At 45.0% G+C, this 25,905-nt stretch overlaps 1 protein-coding gene across 1 annotated transcript; it reads right to left on the bottom strand.

Moving 5' to 3' along the window:
- Nucleotides 1-15,571: 15,571 nt before the first annotated feature.
- LOC123411062 (probable allantoate deiminase) lies at nt 15,572-20,190 on the bottom strand. Its single transcript, XM_045103984.1, has 11 exons — nt 19,980-20,190; nt 19,792-19,883; nt 18,807-18,910; nt 18,648-18,732; nt 18,440-18,556; nt 17,587-17,696; nt 17,396-17,501; nt 17,214-17,300; nt 16,370-16,609; nt 16,140-16,265; nt 15,572-16,048 (listed from the first exon to the last, which is right to left on the bottom strand). Exons 1-11 carry the CDS (start codon nt 20,074-20,076, stop codon nt 15,734-15,736), a joined length of 1,479 nt encoding a protein of 492 aa, XP_044959919.1. The 5' UTR covers nt 20,077-20,190; the 3' UTR covers nt 15,572-15,733.
- Nucleotides 20,191-25,905: the final 5,715 nt, after the last annotated feature.

Below are 25,905 nucleotides of genomic sequence, written 5' to 3'. Positions count from 1 at the left end.
GGCGCAACTGGCAGCGCCCCACGGTGGTGAATTGACCAGATATATAGATTTTTTTACTGAGGCAAGAATTGATCAGAGAGATTTTTTTAAGCGCCAAAAGCTAGGTTTTATTGATTGGTAGCGATGTTTACAGGAATTGCTATTGGGTCATGTGAAATGTCCAACCAAATATGTCTTAGAAAACAGGCGAGACCAATCATATAGCAAGCCTATGAGCTTAAAAGTTGCAAGCTCTGGGTTCAAAAGTTAAATTACAAGAATTGAAAGCTACCCTAGTTTCTAGGGTTTCTCTTAACTATTACTTTCTTCGTTCAAAAATACTTGTTTTAGAAATGGATATGATGGATGCAAATCTTGCGCTAGTGAAAGTGCCTCCCTGCATGCGACTGCCTTAGGCGGGGGCGGGATCAGTGAGGATCCAAAGTAGGCGCCATCTCTATCACGACATATTGCGTCGGTCGTGCCTACATTATGCTCCACCGATACTCCAGCATCAGCATTAGTTTTAACCGCTCCTTGGGGAGGTGGCCTTCATTGTCCCCTCGTCTGGCCACTCTTACCACATGTGGTTGAGCCTGGGTATTGATTTGATCTAGCTCCAGATTGAAATTTGTAAGAAAAGCATGAGTAGCGTACGGGGTCTGGTTGATACCTTCGTGAACGAGTTTTCTTCGTGCATGCCTGGCCCACAACGTCACAATCATACGTGTGAGATCCTCATGGTATAATACTTCCGTCGTCGCAAACAGCCAACTCCTAACAGATGGTTCAGTGGTGGCTATCATGCGTTCCAACAGCTCATGGTCAAGCAAGGCCCTGATACGTCCATTTTACATCATGTTTATTTATTATTATTATAGTGTTTTTATACATTTTGCCACTTGATGGAGTAATTTTAATGTCTTTTCTCTTATGTAATATGCAAGGTTTACATCAAGTGATAGAATGCTGACATATGAAATTCTGGACCTCAAAAAGCTATGTCAGAGATACCAGTTATGCACATTTTCAATTGGGTTGAAAATTTATTAAGATTTATTTTATAATAAATAAAAAATACTGGAGCGAAGAAGTACCGGAGGGGGGCTACCACGCGCCCACTAGACACCATGGCACGCCAGCCCCTCGCACGACCTAATGTCTAGTGGCCCCCCTGGCCCACCTCTCGTGATCATCTTCTGGTATAAATTTTCTTTTACCCTGAAAAAATAAGAGAAAGACTTCCCTCGCCGTCTCGAGGCGGAACCTGCGCAGGAGCACCTTTGCCCTTCGGCGGAGCGATTCCGCCAGAAGAACTTCCCTCGCGGAGGGGGAAATCGAGGCCATCGGCATCACCAACAACCCTCTCATCTTGGAGAGGCCAATCTTAAAACCTTAGTTCATCTCTTATACTCAATCTTGTACCAGAACCTTGGATTTGTACCTGGAGTGTGACTAATAGTGTTGATTACATCTTGTAGTCGATGCTTTATGGTTTATTTGATGGAAGATCATATGTTTCACTAGTAGAAAATTGCCCATTTGTCCCGGTTCCAGAGGCCCATTAGCCCCGATTCCGGAACCGGGACCAAAGGGGTGAGACGAACCGGGACCAATGGCCCATGAGGCCCGGCCGGCGCCGTGGCCTCACGAACCGGGACCAATGCCCCCATAGGTCCCGGCTCGTGAGTGAACCGGGACTAATGGGATTACAGGCCCTGGACCAAAGCCCTCTTTTCTACTAGTGTTAAGATCCATTATGCCATTTAATACCTCTCTGATCATGAACATGTTTATCACTTGTGAGTAGTTACTTTTGTTCTTGAGGCCACGGGAGAAATTATGTTGCAAGTAGTAATGTGAAGTTGATATTCGTTCGATATTTTGATGATATGAATGTTGTGATTCCCTTATGGTGTTATGTGAACGTTGATTACATAACACTTCATCATATTTGGGCATAGGGAATGCATTGTCTAGTAGTAATTAGTGGGTGGGTTGCGAGAGTGGCAGAAACATAAACCCCAGATTATGCACTACTTTGTAAGGGGCTGATTTGGATCCCTATGTTTAATGCTATGGTTAGAATGTATTTTTAATACTTTTCTCATAGTTGCGGATGCTTGTGCGGGAGGGGGGGGGGGGGTTAATCATAACTGAGAGGTTTGTTCAAGTAAGAACAGCACCCAAGCACCGGTCCACCCACATATCAAATTATCAAAATACCGAACGCAAGTTAACCCAACATGACGAAAGTGATTAGATGAAATTCCCGTGTGTCCTCAAGAACGCTTTGCCTATTATACGAAATTCATGTGGGCTACCTTGCTACACCTATTGTTACTATTGCTACTTGTCAATTGTTACAATTATCTTCTATAAAACAATTTGTTACCGCTATTCAGTGCCTGCAGAAATTACCTTGCTGAAAACTGCTTCTCATTTCTTTCTTCTCTCCTTGTTAGGTTCGACACCCTTATTTATCAAAAAGACTACGATTGACCCCCTATACTTGTGGGTCATCAGACCCAGACGCATCGTGTCATGTTGCACTCTATGAGGCTATGCCTCCATAAATCTTGGGTTGCGCATGCGAAACATTCATGTGAGGCAAGAATTGATCAGAGAGATGTCTCAGCAAAGAGAGAGCTGTTTATTTTTGGCTAGCCCAATGAGTCAGCAACCTAGCTCTGCACAAACTCAATTCACCATGTTTATACTACACACAACCATGTCGACAATACATTCAGTTTCGTCAAGCACATGCTAGCTAGTTGCCAGCGTTGCCATCTCTTTCCTGACCATTTCGTCTACTCTGAAAAGAAACAATATCGACACCTTCTACCCTCATGTTATTTTGCGCCGCACCCGTCTTGACGGCCTCCTCCGTTGGTCCCTCTACCATGGCGTACAATTCATGTTGGTGCCCTCTATAAATGCACGGTGCTCGCAACACTAACGCGTCCTTCGTTTTTGATGTGTCCTCCCCAGACTTGTCAACCATGTGTGGTGCCTCGTCTACAACGACTTTGACAACATCGGCTATGCCATCGATACCCTTGTTGGCGATTGGTTTGATCGCATCCATGCTTTTTTCGGGTGCATCACTGCGTCCATGACTCCATTGTACTTTTTTGAGCAAGCAACTCCAAATGCAGTTACCTTGAAACCGGCAACCCCAATGTGGACATCGACCATAGCATCGCCTCGACCATGGCTTCACCTCCCACGCTCTCGGTTACCTTGGCATCAACACAAAAGACTATCATCTCGCTTGAGTCAATGCATCCTTGAGGTCACACTGCCCATGATGCTTTCGCTACAACTACACGGGATATTAGCTTGTTGGTATTTATCTTCGGTTTCTCCTCAGTTTGACCATCCACGACACTCCCAATGGTCGCCAAGCTACGACACTTTCAAATTCATGAAAACTTAATGACTTTTTAATTCAAGAACAATTTTTAAAATTGTGTTTTTTTTAGCTCTTGAACATTTTTTGTATCCGTGGGCACTTTTTTGAAATAACAGACTTATTCGAAAACACGAGCATTTCTTGATTTCTCATACGCTTTTTTACTTCATGGACATTTGTATACTTCACGAACAATTTGTGAATATTTTCTTAACCATGAATATTTTTTTAATTCAGGAACATTTTTAAAATTCACAAATAACTTTTTAAATCATGAACATCTTTTGGTATTACACATTTTAAAGACTTTTCTGAACCAGACAATATTTCCATACTTTTTACAGAAATAAAATAGACTGAGAAGAGGAGTAAAATTGGACTGCTAATGATTTGTAGTAAAGCGGAAACTAGGGCTACAAACGAGAGCAAGTTGACCAGGGCTTAGCTCAACTCACACTGAAATTCGAGTGAGTTCAAACTGGGCGAAGCTCAGCGTCGAGCCAACTAGGATAATTTTGTTAAAAATATCTAAGACATTTTTTTGAACAAGATTAACCACAAAACACAACATAAGAAACCACTATAAAGTATTATTCCAATGAAAACAATGGTAATATAAATCATTTCATGGTAGTTTGACTTATTATCTACCAATCAAAGACTAGTATTCCCTTGGCCTCAAAATAATTGTTTTAACTTTATACTAAAAACAATACAAAATTATACTAAGCTTAAGACACTTATTTTGAGACGGATGAAGTACATTATAGTAAGAGCTCATAGATTAACTACCAAGAGAAGCAAACGAGGTACGTCTACCGTGAGACGTTGACCAAACAATAGTACTAGGATATTCAACACACAGCTGACCATGTACCATATTAAAGCCTAAATTGTCTTTCCGCTTAATTAAGCATCCATGTTTTTAGTAGATAGAATGAATAAAAAGCATACATAACACATCTGGTAGTAAATTATTGAATTTCCTATAATACATATATAAGGATTATTTAATAAAATCATGTTATAGTGAAACATTGAGCTAAACTCGAACGAACTAGTGTTGGCTAAAGATCAATTTGTTTGCCGAGCTACATAAAATAGTCATACTCGACTCATTACTTTTCAAGTTTATCGAGCCAATAGATGAGTCGGTCACAAGCGGCTAACAGGCCTCCAGCTTTTTTGCTAGCCGTACAGAAAATAAGTGAGGAAAAAACATATGATAGGCTAGCAAGGGAGGCCCAATACACGCTGCACAGTGCTGAGGTGCGCGCTCCACGATTGGGCCAGACCATAACGTGTTGAATAGAAGGTCCCCGATTTTCCGCGGGAACTATATCCACTTATTCTACTTCCTCCGTTTTTAAATATAAGTCTTTCTAAGAATTTCATTAATGGACTACATACGAATGTATATAGACATATTTTAGGGTATAGATTTACTCATTTTGCTCCATATGTAGACATTTAGTGAAATATCTTAAAAAACTTATATTTAAATACGGAGGGAGTAAGTCGAAAGGAGTTCTCACCTGAAGGATGTCCTGCGCGCTACACGACTGGGCTAGACCATATTCACTAATTCGTGTTCGATCCCTAGCAATCGCTTTGCTGGTTTGCCGAAATCATTAGTTAGCGAATATATCTTTTAATGATTATTTTTATTTTTACAGGTTGTGATAAATGACGCATTGCATGCGTGTTACTTATCGCAACATGGGACTTTCTCTTTTTTCGTAGATCCGTATTTTCAAAACGTTTTATGTTCTAAACCGTGCGTCCAAATCTGAAATCGTTTTCACCGTGACTTTCTTGCGTTGAGATCTTCAAAACTAGATAACATGTTGATAGGTTTTGATGAACTTTTTTTTCACGAAAAAAACGGAAGAAAAAAACTGGACGAAAAAACCGTACCTCTCACGAAAAAAAGAGAGAGCAGAAAGCGTGTTTTTTCCCTTTCGGGCGGCGTACCTCTCGAGAAGGCAAAAACTGTGCTTTTCACGGAAGCAAAACCGTGCCTCTCATAAAAAAAACCGAAAACACGTTTTTTTTTCCATTTCGGAAGAGGCACGGGTGTGTCTCTCGTGAAGGTAAAACCATGCCTTTCGCACAAGCAAAACCGTGCCTCTCTAAAAAAAATAGAAAATGCGTTTTTTTCCTTTCCGAAAGGCACGGGCGTGCCTCTCCGAAGGCAAAACCATGCCTTTCCCGGAAGCCAAACCGTGCCTCTCGCAAAAGAATATAGAAAATGTGTTTTTTCCTTCCCGAAAGGCATGGGCATGCCACTTTCGGAGACAAAATCGTGCCTTTCGCGGAAGCAAAATCGTGCCTCTCGCAAAAAAATACATTTTTTTCCTTTCCGAAAGGCACGCTCTCGTGAAGCCAAACCGTGTCTCTCATAAGAAAAACGTGTTTTTTGACGTACAAAAAGCAGAATTCCGTCCAAAAGTTACGAATGACCGGTGAAAAACCAGAACAACAAAAAATCCTGAAAAAACCCATTCAAAAAAGGCTCGCTAGCTAGCTAGTTGCTCCCTCCGGTTTTCTTTTGAAATCATTCTTTGTTCGTTTCCGTTTGTTTTTTCTTCAGGGATTCTATATTTCTTCATAGTTTTTTATGGTTTATTATGTTATACTTTTCTATGTTTGTTTCTTCATTATACTTCATCTTTTAATTTATTTCTCTTTTTTTCCACAGTTACATTTTCTCATTGGTTTATCTTTTTTGTGCTTTTGTTGATTTTCTTTGTTTCTTGTCCGCTTTTACCTTTTTTTGTTCAATACGTGTCTATTCTTTTTAGTACACAACGTACATTTTTGGTGTACACATGAAACATTTGTGTTGACACATGCTGGACATTTCTCAAATACATGATGTTCATTTTTTTTACTTAAATATATGTTTTGAAACACTTTTTTGAATACATGGTCAACATTTCCATATATAAATTGAACATTCTTTGTATAAATAAACATTTTTTCACAAATGTTTTACATATTTTCTAATTTTTATATATTATTTAGCCTTTTTAAAGTAAATAAATATGTTTCTAATTATATGTTTTTTGATCCAGCATTTATTTAGTGTATGTTGTATATTTTTATTATACATGATAAACATACTTATACACATATAATATTTTTATAAAATACATGATCTGCATTTTTGTATTATTCATTTTTTAATATGCATGGTACACATAAAAAAAATCAAATGCTTGATTAACATTTTGAAACACGAGATTCATTTTTTAATACGCATTGTATATAGTTTTTCTATACATGAGAATTATTTTTTCTAAACACATTTAACCCTTTAAATTGACTTGATTAACATTTACAAATGTTTTATGTAAAGTGTTTTTTTGTAATATAGATATTCAGAATATTTAGAAGTATATAAGTAAAGTAAATAGAAAGTAAGCAAAAACAAAACGAAGTGCATGGAAAAAACAAGGTTGTGGGTGCCCGTATCCCTCGCTGTCCGGTCGCACAAGCCTCCTCCCTTCCTATAAAGTGGGTGCACGCAGGGAGGCCCCGGTGAACGAGCCCGCGGCATGGCCGCACGGAGCTCCCTACATGTTTGAGATCTGCACTGTTATTCCCTACTGGGTGCTGCACGGTCTGCCCTCCAACACTATTGTCTCTCATTAGCGTGCAAGAGTTCAGTGTCGTACTCACCATGGGGAATATCGCCGATTACTTCGTTTAAATCATCTGTAAATGACCACCGTGGTGCGCCAACAAGTGTCCCTGCCTCCTGAATTCATTAGCCGCCGCGTGGATTCGCCATGGCCGCCTTCTGAAGTCACCTCCATCGCCACCACGAGTAGTCGCCGCCGCTAGGAGTCCTGTTGCCGGCAAGGTATCTCCTCTCCTCCGGTCCTCTCCCGTCCTGCTTGTTCTGCGCGCGAGCGTGCGTGTGTGTTGTGTGGGTGCTTGATGTTGCATGCTTGCTACCTTGTCGTTGATGGCCTGCTGCGGCTACTTTGATGTATATATTTGTATAATGTGTGTATCTTGTATGCAGCTATGCTTTGTTGAATACCGATGTTGTTTCTTGCTGTTGACCAGATGATGTTGTTGCCGTTAGCCCAGACCCGACGTCGAGTACTTTCCGGCGACGGCAACGACCGACGATGAAGCAACGCTGGCTAACTCGGCGAATTTCTTTTACGCCGAGACGCACAGCAATACAAAGCTGGTTGACGCGCACGTAGCAAGCTAGCAAAGCACCCAGGCTAGCAGCTGGATGGATACGCAATACGCATACGAGAACACACGAGGCGATTTGATGGCAGCAGGTGCGTATCGCACCTGTGTTTTGATATTGCTTTGATTTATCGATATGGGATTACAGGGATAGATTACACGCATATATATAGCAGCAATAGCTAGCAATACGAGTCCTAATCTACATGGTGATTGTACCTGTCCGAGCCGGACAAGGCTATCGTGGTTAATTCCAACAATCACCCCCCTAAACACGATGTCCTCACTTCACAGCTTGGACGCCGATCCTTCTCCGCATCTCCGTGAACTTCTGTCGTCCCAAAGACTTGGTCAGGATATCTGCAAGCTGGTCGTCGGTGCAGACATAGTTGACTTCAATCTTGCCTTCTTCCATGCACTGTCGTATGTAGTGATACCTTATATCGATGTGCTTGGTCCTGTCATGATGCACTGGATTCTTACACAGGGCAATCGCAGACTTGTTGTCAACATTGAGCATCACTCTTTCTGGTTCTTTATCTGTGAGGTCACCGAGTAGCCTTTCTAGCCATACACCTTGACCCGCTGCGGTTGCAGCTGCTATATACACTGCTTCGCAGGACGATAATGCGACCACCTTCTGCTTTTGTGATAGCCAAGTTACTATGCTCCTGCCCAAGAAATATGCCAGACCCGAGGTACTTTTACGGTCATCCACATCTCCTGCCAGGTCGCTATCACTGTAGCCAAGTAGCTCCACCATCTCCTTCTTTTTCTCTCTCAAATAGACACAACCGAAGTTTGTTGTCCCTTTGATGTACCTGAGTATATGTTTGACAGCTGCCCAATGTTCAGTCGTGGGTGCTTCCATAAAGCGACTCACTATGCCAACGGAATAGGCCAAGTCCGGTTGTGTATTCACAAGATACCTTAGGATTCCGACCACACTTCTATAATCCGTTGCATCAACCGCAGGGGCTTCACTCCTTTTGCTAAGTTTAAGCCGAGGCTCCATTGGAGCATAAGTTGGTTTGCAATCCTCCATGCTACAACTTTCAAGTATCTTCTTTGCATATGCCTCTTGACATATTGTGATCCCGTTCGGCTTTTGTTGTACCTCGATCCCGAGGTAGTATGTCAAGAGCCCTAGATCACTCATCTTGAATAGCTCCTTCATTTGTAGCTTGAATCTTGCAATCTCCTCTTCGTCTGCTCCAGTTATCAAGAGATCATCAACATAGATGCCCACTAAGAGACGATCCTTGCCTTTACCTCGCTTGTACATAGCATGCTCGAGTGGACTTTTCTCAAAACCAAGAGAAATCAATGTACGGTCAAGCTTGATGTTCCATACCCGAGGAGCTTGATGTAGCCCGTACAATGCCTTGTGTAGCTTCAACACCTTGTGTTCTTCTCCTTCTTTGATGTACCCCGGTGGTTGCTTCACGTATACTTCTTCTTCCAACTCCCCGTTCAAAAATGCGGATTTTACATCCATGTGATGTAGCCTCCAAGATTCTTGAGCCGCGAGAGCTATAACTAGCCTCACCGATTCCATCCTTGTGACTGGAGCGAACACTTCCTCGAAGTCCACACCTTGCTCTTGCACGAATCCTTTAGCTACGAGCCGAGCTTTATGCTTGACCAAGTTTCCTTCAGCATCCTTCTTGACTTTGTACACCCACTTGAGCCCTATGGATTTGTGACCGTTGGGAAGATCAGCGAGCTCCCATACTTTGTTGTCTCGTATTGATCCCAACTCTTCATCCATAGCACGACGCCAACACTCCTCAGTATTTGCTTCTTCAAATTTTGTCGGTTCCTCGACGCTAAGCAAACATTGTCGTCCTCTTCTTATAACTTTGACAGGATTAATAGTACGAAGTGCTTCCTCCGGATATAAATCCACCACTGGTCGAAGACGAACTGGTGTCGGCGGACGTTCCCTTGTCTCCTGTTCTGTCGAAGACGAGGAATTTTCATCTTGTGGAGTTGCCAAACTCCTGTTTTCTGGCGATCCAGGTTCTCTTCCAGGCGCAGCTCCCAGGCTGCTCCCCTGTGGTACGCAGTCACTTGGTCGAGCGCTTCGAGCATTGCTTGGTGTGTTGCACGAGCCATCGCATGCCTCGTCTGCCGCGTCCTGCTGCGTGCCTTCGCGCGCCTCTATCCCTGCTTTATCTGGCGCGTTCGGCTGCGCTCCGTTGTCCAGAGAATCACTCGGCGTTGTTGTAGTCTCCGGTTGATTATCGGCATGCTCGTATTCGTTGTAAACAACGTGAAAGATTTCATCAGAGATCGGGTATACCGGCTCGGTAGAGTTCCAATTCCATGACCTTGCTTCTTCAAAGACCACGTCACGAGTCACAACCACCTTATTGGTAGAGGGGTTGCACGCACGGTACGCCTTCGAGCCTGCTTCATAGCCAACCAATATCATTGGAGTACTCCGATCCGCCAACTTACTTGTATGCCCGGCCACCGTCTTCACATGCGCCACACACCCGAAAGTACGAAGATGATCAACCGCGGGCTTATGTCCGTACCATGCTTCGTACGGCGTCATCCCAACCACACTCTTGGTTGGAGCCCGGTTCAGCAAATAAACGGCCGTATTGACCGCTTCACCCCAAAACTTGCCCGGGACCCCTTTGCTCTTCATCATGCTTCGTGCCATCGCCACCACGGTTTGATTCCTCCGTTCCACAACACCGTTTTGCTGCGGTGAATATGGCGCCGTAAGATACCGCTTGATCCCATGTGCTTCGCAAAATTCTATGAATTCACGAGACTTGAACTCACCCCCCCCCCCGATCGGTACGGAGGGCCTTCAGCTTGGCTTCGGATTCTACCTCGGCCGCCATCTTTACTTTCCTGAAGGCTTGCAAAGTTTGGTCCTTCGTCTTCAACAACACAATCCACATGTATCTGCTGAAGTCGTCAACGATGAGTAAGAAGTATTTGTTCCCAGCTGGGGTTGCCGGTGTAATGGGTCTGCACAAGTCTCCATGGACCAACTCAAGAGCTTTACTTGCTCTAAAGTTTCCCTCTCTCGGGAACGAGGTCCGCCTTTGTTTCCCAACAAGGCAACCGTCGCACACTTGCTCAACATGATCAATGCACGGTAGGCCACGTACCATCTCCTTTTGTCCAAGTTGCCGAAGAGCCTGGAAATTTAGATGAACGTAGCGCGCGTGCCACTTCCATGCCGAGTCCTCCATGCTTGACAAGAGACATACTGGATCCACACGATCCAAGTTGAGGACGCAGAGTCTGTTTGGCGACCTCTGCACCTTCATGATCAGCATCCTCTGACGGTCATACCCCCATAGATAGCCATCTTCGAGCACAATCTTGCAACCACGCTCCTCGAGCTGGCCAAGACTTATGATGTTGCTCTTTAGCTTGGGAATATAGTACACATCTGTGAGTACCTTGTGACCGCCATTCTTCAGCTCAAACAGGACAGTACCTCGCCCTGTGATGTCAACGGTCCGCCCGTCACCGAACCGAACCGTGCCTCCAACCGAGAGATTTAGCTCAGAAAACTGGTCCTTGTCACCGGTCATGTGGTTGCTTGCTCCCGTGTCGAGGTACCACACGTTCCTCGCCGTGTTCACCCTCTTCTTGTCATGAAGGTAAACCTTCTCTTCGTCGAGCATGACAACCTCGGTAGCCGGTGCCTTCGGAGCTGGACCATCCTCGTCCATAAGTTCGCATACTTCGACCATGAGCATCATATCGCTATCATCACCTCCCTTGGCCATGAGAGCTTTTTCCTTCGGTGGACTCTTGCAATCAGACTTGAAGTGACCGAGGATTCCACAATTGTGACACCTTACTTTTTTTATGTCAAATTTTCTCCTTGGTTTTCTAGCCTTTTCTTCCTGTCCAGCGAGGTCCTTTTTCGTCGGGCTTTGCTTCTCCTTTGCTTTACTACCGCTTGTGGATCCACCTTGCTTTCCTTTCGACAGGGCCATCCATTGCGCCATTGTAAGCATGAGATGCTCACTCTCCTTCGAATCGCCGAAGTTGAGACGAATTCTCTCGTCGTGGGCCTTGAACCTTCCGACGAGATCCTCGACCGTGAGAGTGTTCAGGTCAAGACATTGCTCGATCGACGTGACGATTTGGATGTAGCGTGCCGGCGCGGCGCGCAAAAATCGTCGGACGATCGCAACTTCTTCTAGAGTTGAACCATAGCCGCGTATGCCGTTGACGAGGGTCTTGAGACAGGAGGCAAACTGATCAACCGTCTCGCTTTCCTCCATCTTTAGGCACTCGTAGCTTCTCATGAGGGACTGAAGGTGTGCTTCCTTGACACGGTCATGACCCTGGTGAAGGATCTTGATGGTCTCCCATGCCTCCTTCGCCGTTTTCTTTCCGACGAGGTGTTGCAGCACATCCTTCGGCATGGCAGAGTAGATCGCCGTTAACGCCTGACGATCCGTCCGGTACTTTGCCGCGCCCTTCGCGTACTCGGCGCCGCCGGCATCGACAGCTTCCCAGAATTCCGCTCCCTCCATCGCGACCTCCATGTTCATCGCCCATAGTGCGTAGTCCTCTCGATCCAGCCGGGGGAATTGCGACCCCCCAACCATCGGCATCGGTGCTCTAGCTCCCGCCACAACGATCTCCTTGCCCAGGTTCGACATGATCCTTCAATTGCTTTCCGAAGATCACGCCAATAAACCAAGCTCTGATACCAATTGTTGGCCCAGACCCGACGCCGAGTACTTTCCGGCGACGGCAACGACCGACGATGAAGCAACGCTGGCTAACTCGGCGAATTTCTTTTACGCCGAGACGCACAGCAATACAAAGCTGGTTGACGCGCACGTAGCAAGCTAGCAAAGCACCCAGGCTAGCAGCTGGATGGATACGCAATACGCATACGAGAACACACGAGGCGATTTGATGGCAGCAGGTGCGTATCGCACCTGTGTTTTGATATTGCTTTGATTTATCGATCTGAGATTACAGGGATAGATTACACGCATATATATAGCAGCAATAGCTAGCAATACGAGTCCTAATCTACATGGTGATTGTACCTGTCCGAGCGGGACAAGACTATCGTGGTTAATTCCAACAGTTGCTTACTGCTGGCCTCCTGATGTTGTTGCTTACTGCTGGCCACCGGGGAGTGAGTCCAGTGACACAAAACGTTCAATTATGAGGATCAAGGAAATTACGATCATTCAGTCATTGAGGATTGAGGAAATTATGAAGGCAACAAAAGGGGTAGCATTATGATCTCATGTCATCTCACACATAGATTATTTATTCTTATTTTTAACATGCTTCCCTGGAACAATACAAACTTTTTATTCCATTCCATCATTTGGCAGAGCAATGCGAAAGTTGCAAAATATCAAGTGATTGAACAAACTGAAAATGATAACATATGCCAGCTTTGAAAAGTAAAGAAGCTTTATTTTGAGCCTCCACCAAATTATTGTTCTCCTTGAGTTTCTCGGATAAAACGAAATGCATCATACTATACTGCTGCTGCTACTGAGACTTGCCATAATTTATGTATCCCGTGTTATAATGAGGCTTGCAGTTCCACAATTCCGGTAGAAGGTAATCAATTTCCTAAGGCTAAACTTCATACTTCAATACTGGAAACTCTTTTTTGCATGCTAACTAATTTATTCACTACTCCTCCCCTCCGTCCTCCATCCTCCGTCCCCTGCTCCAACTTCACACTCGCCGACGAGCCAGTAGCTCCGTCACTGGAAGCCTCGGTGAGTAATGAACGCCCTCTTCCCTATATTGCGTCCCTTTCGGATATTGTCATGCCGAATCGCAGGCTAGGAGGGTTTGAATGTGGAATTTGATGGTTGTGATTCGATCTCGCAGATGAGATAGCCAATCTGTTCTCCATCCTGTATGGCCAGCTCGACTACTGATTTTGTGCACCCCTACAGAAATCATGTATGGCAGCATAACCTTTACTTTTTTTTTGCGGGGTAAAGGGAGTTTTTATTGCAATGTTATAGTGTTACAATCAAGAGGCCACAAATCATCAATACAAGGTGGAGCCGACTGTAACCACACGGCTGTGGTTCTCTCGGATCGGCTGTACGCGGTCAAACGGTCTGCAACACAATTTTGACTACGGTGAATTTTCTGGGGTAAAAACTCCCTGGTACTCATCAACTCCCTAATCTCAAGAACCAACTGCCCGTAAGCTGACTTCACCAGGCCATTATTGGCAGCATAACCTTTACTGAGCATGCTTATTGAAATTCTGATGTTAGAAAAAGACTTTGGTTATAACCATTTGCAAAAACAAGAAGTGGCTCTTCAATAGGTATTTTGTTGAGGTGCTTCCATGAATTAACATATTTTTGGTTATGACCATAAGCATAACAACTATATGATGGATACATACAGCTTTTTGGGTAACCTGAATTACTATTTCACGCAATGGACTGACATTACATGAATGATCATGAAGTATAATGAGAACTGGTAAATTCAAGGATGAATGGTGCTATTTTGATTTATCTCCACTTCTAAATTCAAGGATGAATAGTGATATTTTGATTTATCTCCACTTCTCCATATAGTCTGTTTTAGCCTCTTTACTGTAACCGGATAGGGGGTCTTTTTCTTTTGTTGCGTCTCCAATGAGAATCCTTGAACAACACATCTATGTTAGTTTAGTTTATATTGTTTCTTAATTCCATTTTGTGTTCCAATCTGCTGCTATTTTTTAATGATGGATTGAACTGAATACTACTAATATTTTCATTATTTCAGTCGTCAGAGATTCAGAATTCTTGCTGTATCACGGGTGTACTAGGAGAGATGATGAATGCTTTAGACCCTCTAAATTGAGAGGTACAAAATTCCATCAGCGTGATTTTTAATTCAACCTGCACAAAAACATCATCATACCCGTTGAACTCAGATTTTACGGTCTAGATACCGTGTTAAACGTGTACAACCAACAATTTGAGATCAATACTTCTGCTCAGACAATCTTGATTGGTTATCAAAATTTCTTAGCAGAGCTCCTGGCCTCCTACGGAAGGTTAAGATTATGTCTGCTACATATATTTGGATGTTCAAAGCCGTATCTCCCATCTCCTTGCCTTGCACAAATTCATTACATTTACACGTATATTCCGCAGTTTGTATTTTTTAACTTCTATATATCATGGTATTCGTATTTAGTTTCGCTTCCTAACAGAAACGCCGACTGAAGAAAACAAACAAGCCTCCGTTGGTTCATAATTTTTTAAATATATTTTGCTTATGGTGTACATGCAAGTTTCAGTGTGCTACGGTTCTTCTAGGTTATGTAATGGCATCTTTCACGCGAGCAACATTTTGCCTATTTTGGTCCTGATTGGCATCTTCCTAATGACACTAATTTTTACAAGGGTTAGCTTATATTGGTTCCTCTATTCACTTTTTTTCGGACGAGAGGTTCTGCATGTTCCCTCATAGAATCATTATGTTCTCCTCAAAGAAGGATTATGTCCAAGAATAAATTACTTACATTTGATTGCGAGTAATGTACAGAATTTGTAATTTTTCATTTGTATTTTTTTCCTCGAACGAGAATTGGGTGGTTGGTATTCAGTTATTATTTATATGCCGGTAATGTTTTTCTGCATATCGATTAACTGTCCGTTTACATAAAGAAAGAAGTTTATGATTCTTTGAGCCAATTTTGAAGCTTTCGTTTCCTTGCCATCACTTTGTAAAGTATAGTTTTCCTTGTATAACTCACCAGCATGCGTGCAAAATAGTGGCACTAGACAAACTTACCATCTTCTAGGCCGAAAAAAGGAACCATTACAATCCACATTTTTGTTGCCTTCGTTATGTTATTACATTATTAATTTTTTTCCTTCCATATTTAAAGAATTTCTTGTTAGGCTTAACCTAAAAAATCATATTGCGCACGTGTATGACTACTAGTTTCAACAATCTCTCAAAGGTTTGTAAAACCGGAAGCGTTGCTACATGTTAACGGGTCGGCCCAGCTCGTGTTCAATTCCAACAGATATCATCATCGGAGACCCGTTTATTCGGCCCAATGGGACGCCCGTCCAGTCCAGTCCATATGTACATTTCGGAGGCACTGACCAATCACATTCACACATCTCACAGCTCGGCGACCGCGTGCTGCTCGACGAAGCGGAGCAGCGCGACGCCGGCGGCCCACACGTCGTCCTCCGCCACGTGCTCCTCCGGCGAGTGGCTCACGCCGCCGCGGCACCGCACGAACAGCATCCCCACCCGCGTCAGCCGCGCCATCGCCATCGCGTCGTGCCCCGCGCCGCTCATCAGCACCGGCGTCGCCGTCCCCGCATGGCCGTGCCCGTGGACGCCGGGCGCCATCGCCGAGACCGCCAACCGCGTCGCGCGCTTCAGCTCGGCCGTCAGCTCCGGGTCGCACGGCGTGGCCGCCGCCGAGTGCTGCAGGTAGACACCAACACACACCACCGTTAAATGAATGATCCAGCTCACGCGCCGCCGTTGAAATGATTCAGCGGTTGACGTACGCCACCTTGTGCTCGACGGCGCAGTCGACCAGCCGGTGGTCGCACCGTTGCATGACGATCCTCGAGAAGCTGGCCACGATCGTCTCCCGCACCTGGTCGTCCATGGCGCGTATGTCCACCGTGAAGTTCACCTGTATCATATCCATACATATGACACCAATCTTATTAGAGGTGATTGATGGCATCAACTGTCAGACCAGGTGACTTTCAATGACGATCAAGCTTAATTAATTACCTGGCCTGGAATGACGTTGCTGGCGCTGGGCCAGGTGAGCAGCTCGCCGACGGTGCAGACGAGGCCGGCGAGGGACTCCTCGGTGAAGCAGCCGCAGTCCTCGTCGTAGGTCAGGAACCTGCTCGGCTCTTTGCACAGGCTCTCCAGTGTCACCACCAGCTCTGCAGCTGCAACCATCGGATCACGGCGCAATTTCATTGGAACCGTCCCAGCATGCCCTTGGGAACCGTCTACTATTACCTAATATAAAACAGCCACAAAATTCTAAGCATTTTCAACTTAGGAAGCAAAAGCCACAGAGCTAGGGGTCGATTTGTGCCACTGGGGTCTATAGGAATCTGAGACTGGGAAACCTATAAGCTTTACAGAGCACCGCCCATACGAAAATCAAACAGAGAGAAGGAGACCTGAAATTAATTCTTATCAAACAGAGCAACTTTGGTGATGGCGATACTCATGTCATATTCACCGTTCACAAGGAGCGATTCTTATAATCTGATCAAACAGAGCAAGCGTCATACCGGGCCGGCGTAGTAAACTAGCAAGGGATTATTAGTTAAATGCTTCATGTTGGCTGCTCACATTCTTTGCTGAAAGAAAGACTGCTGACCGAATTGCTTAGTTGATTATTTTCTTCGTTAAAAGGCGGTCCTGGAGTGGCTGGTGATTTTGAAATAATTTGTATTATATAATGGCATCTTGGTTGTTTTGCAAAAGCTGGTCTTTACATACTGTGCAATGCTACCTGGTCATAATTTAGTTTGGTTTGACTTGATTATGTTTGGTCTTAGGTTGTGATGTTTATGTTTCAGCAAAACAAAAATAGCAGAGAACTTGAATGCACCTTCAATCGCGTCTGCCCTGCGATTCCATTTACGACGCCAAGGGGATAACGGAGGGCTTCCAGGACAGGCCCTTGTTCCAAGTGAACCTGCCATACATAAACAGATGAACAGAGACGGTAAGTACTGAACTTGTTAATGTGAGTGTGCATCTACACGAAAGCGATATGCAAATCCTGCATACCTCAACGTAACTCCCCACCGACTCCGGGCTGTACTTGACTTGACCAAGGGCAGCAGCAGTAGCCTCAAATGAGTTCAACTTAAGAACATCTTGAACTGTAGTGCCACTGAAGAAGTTGAATATAACATATAAACTGCATCAGCAAATCGTTTTCAAAAGGTAGTCCGGTTGGTTTATGCAAAAAGGGCAACCTCTTGTCAGATACTTGCAAAATTGATTCAGGTAGAATACCAGCTACAGCGGCGCTTCCGAGAAACGTCGTCTGAAATCTAACTCCCTCCTCATCGCTGAATGCAATCACCTGAGGTAAACAAGGCAGAAAAATGCTCTGTCATGGTGATACATTCAGACATTTATAGTCATAATGCATATCAGTGATCTAAAGGCAATGCAATAGCATATGTTGATGAATCAAAACACATGGCATCTAATAGGCTATGAATCCTGAATATCAAGACAGCTAGAATAACGAAAGCCAAGCGATTAGCAATGTGTACGTACACCGGTACACGTCCTCGTCGAGATTAGCATGGAAAGCGACAAACGTTTAGAGAAACACTATAAAACTAGATTCCTCCAGGCCTACATATATGTTTGTAGCCTGTCTGGTTATCTATTAAAATAGCAGCAGGCCTCATACCTGCTTATCTAATCAGCACCGCAAAGTTAGATCTGAAACAATTAGGCCATAGACACTGCTAAAAGTTAAAACTTTCCTACGTCATTTAGTAAAATAAAGAAAAAAAACATCCTGATGGATTATGCTGACTGGAAGCAACTAGTGAACACTAAATATTAAAGCGCTCTGAAGTAGTGAAATTAAATACACAAGACAGGGACAAGTTCAGTGCAGATTAAGTGTCGTATTTGTGCGACGCATGTGAGTCATCGTGCATCTGCGAGCAATAAGATAATGGCTCGCGCAACTAGCTCACTGATTGCAGTGAGACAAGCACACTATGCGGATAACATAGTAACTGCATTATTAAACTTCAGTTCAAAAAACAGCAATACTAAACAGGAAACACTAGGGAATTCTCTAACCTCTACTGGTCTAGTGAGCCTCTGAAGTTTTCCAGTGACTCTCAAAACCTTCAGAGCAGAGATTGCGCATATAATACCCAAGGCTCCGTCGTACATGCCAGCATCAATGACAGTATCCTGTTTTTCAATACAAGAAATTTTTAGTCAGTGTTAGCTCATTGATTACTAAAATAATCACAGCATGAAACAAGGAATTGATAGCTCTGACCATATGGGATCCAATCAATAAAGCCTTCTCTGTCGAATTGGACGGTTCAAATCGGCCATGAATGTTACCCATTTGATCAACCCACCTTTAGAAAGTAGCATAAACAGGTCAGTCAAGTCGAAAGCGTGAGAAAATGACTGTAAGTGCAAACAGACATACGTCGTAAGTCCGGCATCTTTCATCCAGCCGATAATGACATCAGTGGCTCTGAAGGAAGCAGGACTCAGGAACGTCCTTTCGAGGAACCCTTCGCCATCAGATATCTGATTCATGCAATCAACGCCGTGTTAGAGTTACGTGCCTCCTGCTTTGCTGAACTGCTATGGTGCCAAACAGTAAGACAAAAGGCACAGCACACGTCTTGGAAACCCCAAATTACTTATGCTGAACAGTATAATAATCCAGCTGCGGAAGGTGAAAATTGAGCAACCTTGGTTGCCTCAGGTTATCTTATCTCCCCCCAAAACAGGGCATGTAGTACAAGATTATATTCATGGAATTGATGGGAAGCACAATCGAACAAAACTATATATCGAAACGTGAAAAAAAGGAAAAGGTTGCGTCAACACCCAACTAATCACTTGCTAAAAAAGTACATAACCGGTGTTATTAATTGAACTAGTTTTGGTGGTTTTGCTGTATGAGATGGTCTCCGGTGCGAGGAGAAGTCATCTTGCTTAGAAAATGACACACGCAATACGCAGAGTTTACGTGTGTTGCGTGCTGCAGAGCCTTGTGCTAAGACAAGTCATGTGCAGCATGCACAGTTTATGGCTGTTGTGTGCCGCACAACTGATCTTAATTGTGCTAAGAGAAGCCGCGTTGCTTACAAGATGACATATGCAAGCAATACCCGCAGTTCATCACTGTTGCGTTGCGTACTGCACAAAGAAACCCAGATGTTCTTGGTTGCATCTAGGAGGGGATAACGAGCAGTGGTTGAAGATCTTAGAACAGTCAAGGTGCAGTGATGATCGATGAAACAAGATTCCCGTATCTGGAGCTGGAAAAGTGGATCAAGGTCGGAGCCCTGAATATATATGTGGAGCTGGAAAAGCGGATCAAGAACTCTGAATATGCCCAGCCCAAGAGCCTTGAGCCGCAGCAGCGTGGAATGGATAGACTGAGAGAGAGTCTGACTGACCTTGCCGAGTTGGTTGAGCCGGAGGACCGTCTCGTCCCTGAGAATCTCCCTGTACAGGCCATCCCCTCCTCCTGGCTGCTGCTCCGGCCCGTCTGATTGATTCCGCAAAATAACCATGGATGGATGAGAAAGATAAACAGTTTCATGAGGACCGCGTCTGTGTGAGTGAAATGGAATGGAACGCGCACCGGAGACGGGGGCCGTGGCGAGGAGGCTGGCCGGGACGCCGGAGAGGAGGAGGATGAGGACGGCGACGGAGGGGCGCGAGGTGGAGGAGGGAGCCATGATGAGCCGCCGTGTGTGGCCTCTGTGGGTTGGGTTGGGGGCTGGGGTGGCTTGGCGGCAGGCTCCTCGTCCCTTTCCTCCCACAGGGACAGGGGGCGTGGCTGTGGCGCCAGCCTCCCGCCTTTGTAGCCCCGCCGCACGGGCTCTCCTTGCCTCGTGCCGTCCACCCACAGGAGCGTGACCGATCGGTCCGAGCCGTGAGCTCGCCTCTGCATGCGCGATCAGCTTCCACGAAACGGAATGGAAAGCGACGGCTCTCTTTTCGTTGGTTTCTTCCGGGGCAAGAGCGGAACGGAGGCTGGAATCAGCGGCCGGCGGGCGGAACATACGTACGTACGTGGCAACCACCTCCCGTGTTCCGTCTCGCAACACGACTCCGGCGGACCACGGGTCCCGTGAGAGAGGATCGCGTCCATCCAAACGGGGATCCTCCTGGATCCGATGGCGGAGCCAGAATTTGAATATAGCTATTGATAAATGAAATTAAGGGCAACTTTAATTGATCGATCCAAACGGACGGTGATTTTATCCGTTTTTTTTGTCTGCTTGGATCGACCAGGCGGACATGAACGTCCGCTTCGACATTTTGGGTCGGCGCATGCATCCAACGCTGGTTCGACTCATTTTTATCGGCGTGCATCAATCATGTATAATTATTCATTAAAAATCGGCCACGAAGATCGACGAGAGTCCACGTGTTACATTATTAATGAAAAAGAAAAAAAACCTAGGCGTCCTCCGCGGCGACGGCGAGGTCGGGCTGTGCCGGAGCGGGGGTGGGCTATGCCGGCGCGGGTAGTGTTGGTGTCGGCGATGGCGCAGCACGGACGCGCTCGTGCGCCTGATGCATCGCCCTCTTAGTCTGCAGGTAGGCGACCTTCTCTGGAAGCACCGCACGGGCATAAATGATGAGGTTGACGTCGTTGTCCATGGCTGCTGGGTCGTCGACGAGGAAACCGAGGGGTGGCGAGATGGGGACGGGGGAGGGTTCTGAAAACAGATGACTGAACCCACCGCACGCTCGGATTAAAAAAGGTCGGCGACGGTCGCTGACGCGTGGGCCCAAGGATGACGGTCGTCGTAAATAATGTTGATCGCGGTGGTTGGGGCCAGACACCGAAGAGGCGCGCGTCCGCATCAACGCATTTCGGTTCTAAATTTGAGCAAAAATGGATCGATACGGACATGAAGCAGACGCGTTTTGACAATAAATCGACGCGTTGGACCATTGTTTTTGTCCCCGCCGTTCCAAACGAACGACGACGGACGAAATAGATCAACCCATTAAAATTGCTCTAAATATATAGAGCATTTATACATATCAATAAAATATACACTAGATATCATGGGGCAGGCGAGGCCCTGCTCGTCACCCCTGTCTCCGCCCCTGCCTGGATCCACCGCCCCCACCACGCCTTCGTATCGGGCAGAGGCGGATTCAGGGTAGGCGCATCTGCGTGACGGGACTGCATGGTGCATGCACGGGCATAGACAAATCGGGAAAGCGACGGCCAGCCACGGCTAATCTCCTTTTTGGCTGAGGGAAAAATGGGTCGGAGATGGACGAAAGCTCAAAGCTGTGGTGCAGAGAATCTCGCGGTTAAAAATGTGAGCAACTGGTCGCGCCGGCGGCAGGAGGATATAGTGGTGAGCCGAAAGAATCCGGGATCCAGCGAGCCTCCGACTAGGAGCCCGAGTGCCCCGCCGGCCGGCGCCGGGGTACGTAGCGTCGGGTGGCTCGCGCCATCCACCGGGGCACGGCGGTGACTCGCGCCATCGACGGAGCCCTGAGCTCTGCTCAGCTCCGCTTCCGTGAAATGAAATGAAAGAAAGTGAGCGCCGTCTCTCTTTCGGATCATCGGGGAAAAGCAGAGAGGCCGGGATCAGCTAGCCAAGGAACGTCGTGGAAACGAGTTACGTCTCGCAACGCAACGCAACGCGAACTCCAGGAGAAAATTGATAATATGACACACGTTTCTTGGGACTTTGATCATATGACACATCTTTCTTTTGATTTGATTACACGACACATCTTTGTTTGATAGCTGGATTAAATGACACAAATTGAGTTTTTCTTTCATGTTTCATGTATGAGCCCCCACGTAGTTTATTTTAGGACGCTTTTGCCCTCGCACTGATTCAACTGCATGGAGTCAAACACGCCTCGGTCACTATGCATGTAGAGGCTGCACACGTACATATGGGACCTCTACGTATGAAAACAAGTGATCCTGCTGCGTGCCTCCTTCCCGGCGCCGTGCTCGTCGTGACTCCTTCCGACGTGCCGCCACCTCGTTGTCTCTCCTTCCCTAACCGGCCGGCCGGCCGGCGGCGTTGCCGGAGCATGCCATCGCTGCTAGCTTTGTAGCTGCTCGAAGTTGTTGCATGAAGTAGCTCTGTAGGTCATGCTAGCTTATTGTTGTTGCCTGGAGCCTTTTGCAGCTGCTCGCTGCTGTTGATTGAAGTATCATAGCCCTCGCTTAATGGTTCTAACATGAATTTATGTACAGTTTTGTTCAAACAATTGACATAATTTTTACCATTTTTTTAACATGATCTCCCTTTAGATTTGTACCATTTTCACATGTCACAAGAATACATATGTGTATCCACAAAATCAGCTGAATAGGGTGCATATGTACACATAGACTTGACAATCCATAATTGATAGGTATGAATTTTGATTTAAAGCAGAACGTGAGTCATGCCTCACAAGTTGCATTCAAAAGCATAAAGTGAGTCCTCGTTTCACTACACACGAAAATATCACGAAAGACAGAGGGCAATAATTCACTTGCATCAACTTCATCAACACGTTGCATCAATTTCATGAAGATTACTACATGCACGAGAAATCATAGCATGGTATGCTATACTGTTTTTCTCTTCCTCGATGTGATCTTCTTTGCGGCCTTCAAAACAACTTTTGGTGAAGAAGTGGAAGTCCTTATTTCCATAGAAAGTTTCCTACAGAATGCATCAATTTCTTAAATTAAAAATGGACAAAGGTTATACACAATTGAAGAAAAACTTTAATTTATTTCACCTCCTTGTCGTTGGACCAGGGCTGCTTTGTGGGATAGTGAATGAAGATGTCCCTCTGAGAGGGCTACCAAGAGACGATTGGCTGCAAAAAAGGGCATTGTTTAAGATAAGAACATAACACATTTGTACAATATTGAACAATTTGCAACAAGATATACCTCCTTGTGATTGGACCAGGGCTGCGTTGTGGAATAGCCAATGAAGATTCCCCTCGAGGAGGGCTTCAAAGAGATGTTTGGCTACATATAATACATCTATCAAGAGAAAAACATGCCACGGTTGTAGAGATATTGAAGAGAAATAAAACATTACCTCCTTGTGATGGGGCGAGGGCTAGCTTGAAGGAGAGCATCTCCTGGGATTGTACATTCGACATCAACTTCAGAGTTTGGTTTTATCTTTCTAGGTTTTGGTTTCCTAACAACAAATCCGACGAGTTCTAGAAAGAAACAATATGACATCAGATACGAGTTGAGTAAATGTGAACCAATAAATATTACCTTTTCTTCACCCCATTAGTTGGGCAACCGGCTTGCCTATGTCCCAATTCATGACACTTCTTGCACCTATTTTGGCTTCCTAATTGACCCTTTGGCGGTGGTTTCTTTTTATAATTTCCCCCTCCCTTTTCAAGGCAACTTTTTAATCTTAACTTCTTTTTTCTTCCTAGTGAACTTTTGGGGAGTGGGGCATGCAACAGAATGTCTAGTTCAACATGAGGCCATTGTGATCGACCTGTGAGAGGCTCAACGACCCCCCTGTAAGTTGCCCTAAACCTTTCAACAGAGTAGTACTCATGGAGATAATTTTCCATCTTCACGTTCCTTTTTTCCAATCAAGAAAACAAGTGCATGTTCACAAGGTTTACCTGTGTGCTGCCACTCTAGGCATGTGCATTCACTTAGTTCTATGTTAACCACATGCCTCAGATTATCTTTATTTATGTCCCTAACTTCACCTTTAGAGTTACTTGCTCTAGTAACTTTCAAGTGACCAAGCCCTCTTGTTCTATTGTTCACTTGTTGTACAACTACTGGCAGCATTTTTCCATGTAGCTTCTCCCCCATCTTTCTCCTTTTTTCAATTAATTTATTATCTTTCCTAAAACACTCCCTCTGCTATGCTTGAGGGAAAACTTTCTTAACCGCATTTTCTAAACCTTTACATGCATCAGTACATATAGCAAGCTTTGGAGTTGGCCCCAATGCTCTACGCAACTGTGTCATGAACCATGTCCAGTTATCTTCATCCTCAACCTCAATAAAACCGAATGCAAGAGGAAACATCCAATTATGTTCATTTAAAGTTGTGCATGCAGCTAAATGACCATTCCACTTTCCATTCAATGCAGTTGAGTCTATGCTAAGAAAAGGCTTACATCCAGCATGGAACCCATCTACACAAGGCTTAAGTGCCATAAAGAATCTACGAAAGTAAACATTACCGTCCTTTTGTTTAGTGTCGACCTCAACAATGGTTCCAGGAGATCTCAGTTCTACCTCTGCTTTGAAATTGAATAGGTATCAGAAGCTACTACCCCACGAACCATATATCTCATCCTTTGCTCTCTGCATCCCCTTCCACACAGTGTCATAGCTAGTGGTTATATTCCAATCTTCCTCCAACGTGTCTTGTAAATCCTTACATCCTATACTTGGAGTTTTTCTCAATATTTTCTTAGACCTTTCTTGAACCCAGTCTTGTGAGGTCATTGCCGAAGTTAGCCTGCTACTTGAAACACATGTGTATGATGGTCCTATTTTGTTAACCTGCATACATGACAAAGTTGTTACTATAGCTACAATAATTGGATGCTGCGATAACATAAAAGTAAAATGAACATTAAGCTATGTTAGTACCCTGGTCTTTGTCTTATCAGCCATCAAACAACACGTTATTTTCCATGGACAATCCTCGGCCATACAATGTGCCATCCGCCTACTCTTGTTAGCTTTATAAGTCCCAAGGTTGAATTCTTCATTAATTGCCCAGTGTCTCACAGCCCTCCTACACTCTATCATTGTTGGAAAGATTGAACCTTTCTCAACTTTTGGATGATCTTTGTCATATAACATTTTTATGTCTTCAGGAACTTGGTCATCTACTGGTATGGCTCTCTCAGCCATTAATTCCTCACTAACATGGCAGGCAACAACCGGAGCTGGCTCATTTTGTTCTTGAGCATCCTCGACCTCATCCTCAATTTCAAGTACGGCACACATGTTTTCCTCGGACATAGGAGCTATTACATCATCACCAACAGGAGTTATGTCAAAAGTGGACCAATCAATGACAACTTCGCCATCAGATTGTACATATCTCTGATTACTAGGAAGCAAATTACAAGTTGCAGAATCGCCGATACATGAGAGAGAGAGAGGAGGAGGAGGAGGAGAAGGGAGGGAGGGACATGTGATGGAACCTGTGAGTCAATGGATGAGGCGGCAACGGGAGGAAACGACTAGAGTGCTGCTGTGCACGAGCGGCGGCAGGGCGTTCCGTGCACAAGCGGCGTCGCGAGCGGCGGCAGCGCGTTCTGTGCACGAGCGGCAGCGCGAGTGGCGGCAACGCCTTCTGTGCTTCTCGTTCCAAGAACCAGCGATCGTACCAGGCAGGTCAAATAACGACCAGGGGCAAAAACGTCCTATAAAATATGACGTGAAGGCCCAAACCTAGAAAATGAAAGAAAAACTTTATTTGTGTCAGTTAATCAAGTTATCAATGAAAGATGTGTCATCTAATCAAACAGAACAAAGGTGTGTCATAGGATCAAAGTTCCAAGAA

The sequence above is a fragment of the Hordeum vulgare genome, chromosome 7H (genome assembly GCF_904849725.1).
Source record: "Hordeum vulgare subsp. vulgare chromosome 7H, MorexV3_pseudomolecules_assembly, whole genome shotgun sequence".
Lineage (NCBI taxonomy): Eukaryota > Viridiplantae > Streptophyta > Magnoliopsida > Poales > Poaceae > Hordeum > Hordeum vulgare.
Note: the sequence above shows the minus strand (reverse complement) of the source record. Positions and strands in the feature narration are given on the sequence as shown.

Excerpts from the sequence above, each read along its gene's own strand:
- LOC123411062 (XM_045103984.1), bottom strand. The coding sequence starts at position 20,076 with ATGGCTCCCTCCTCCACCTCGCGCCCCTCCGTCGCCGTCCTCATCCTC. Across the intron at positions 18,911-19,791 it reads GGCTCAACCAACTCGGCAAG|ATATCTGATGGCGAAGGGTT; the intron begins GTCAGTCAGACT and ends TGCATGAATCAG. Across the intron at positions 17,502-17,586 it reads TTGCAAGTATCTGACAAGAG|TGGCACTACAGTTCAAGATG; the intron begins GTTGCCCTTTTT and ends CAACTTCTTCAG.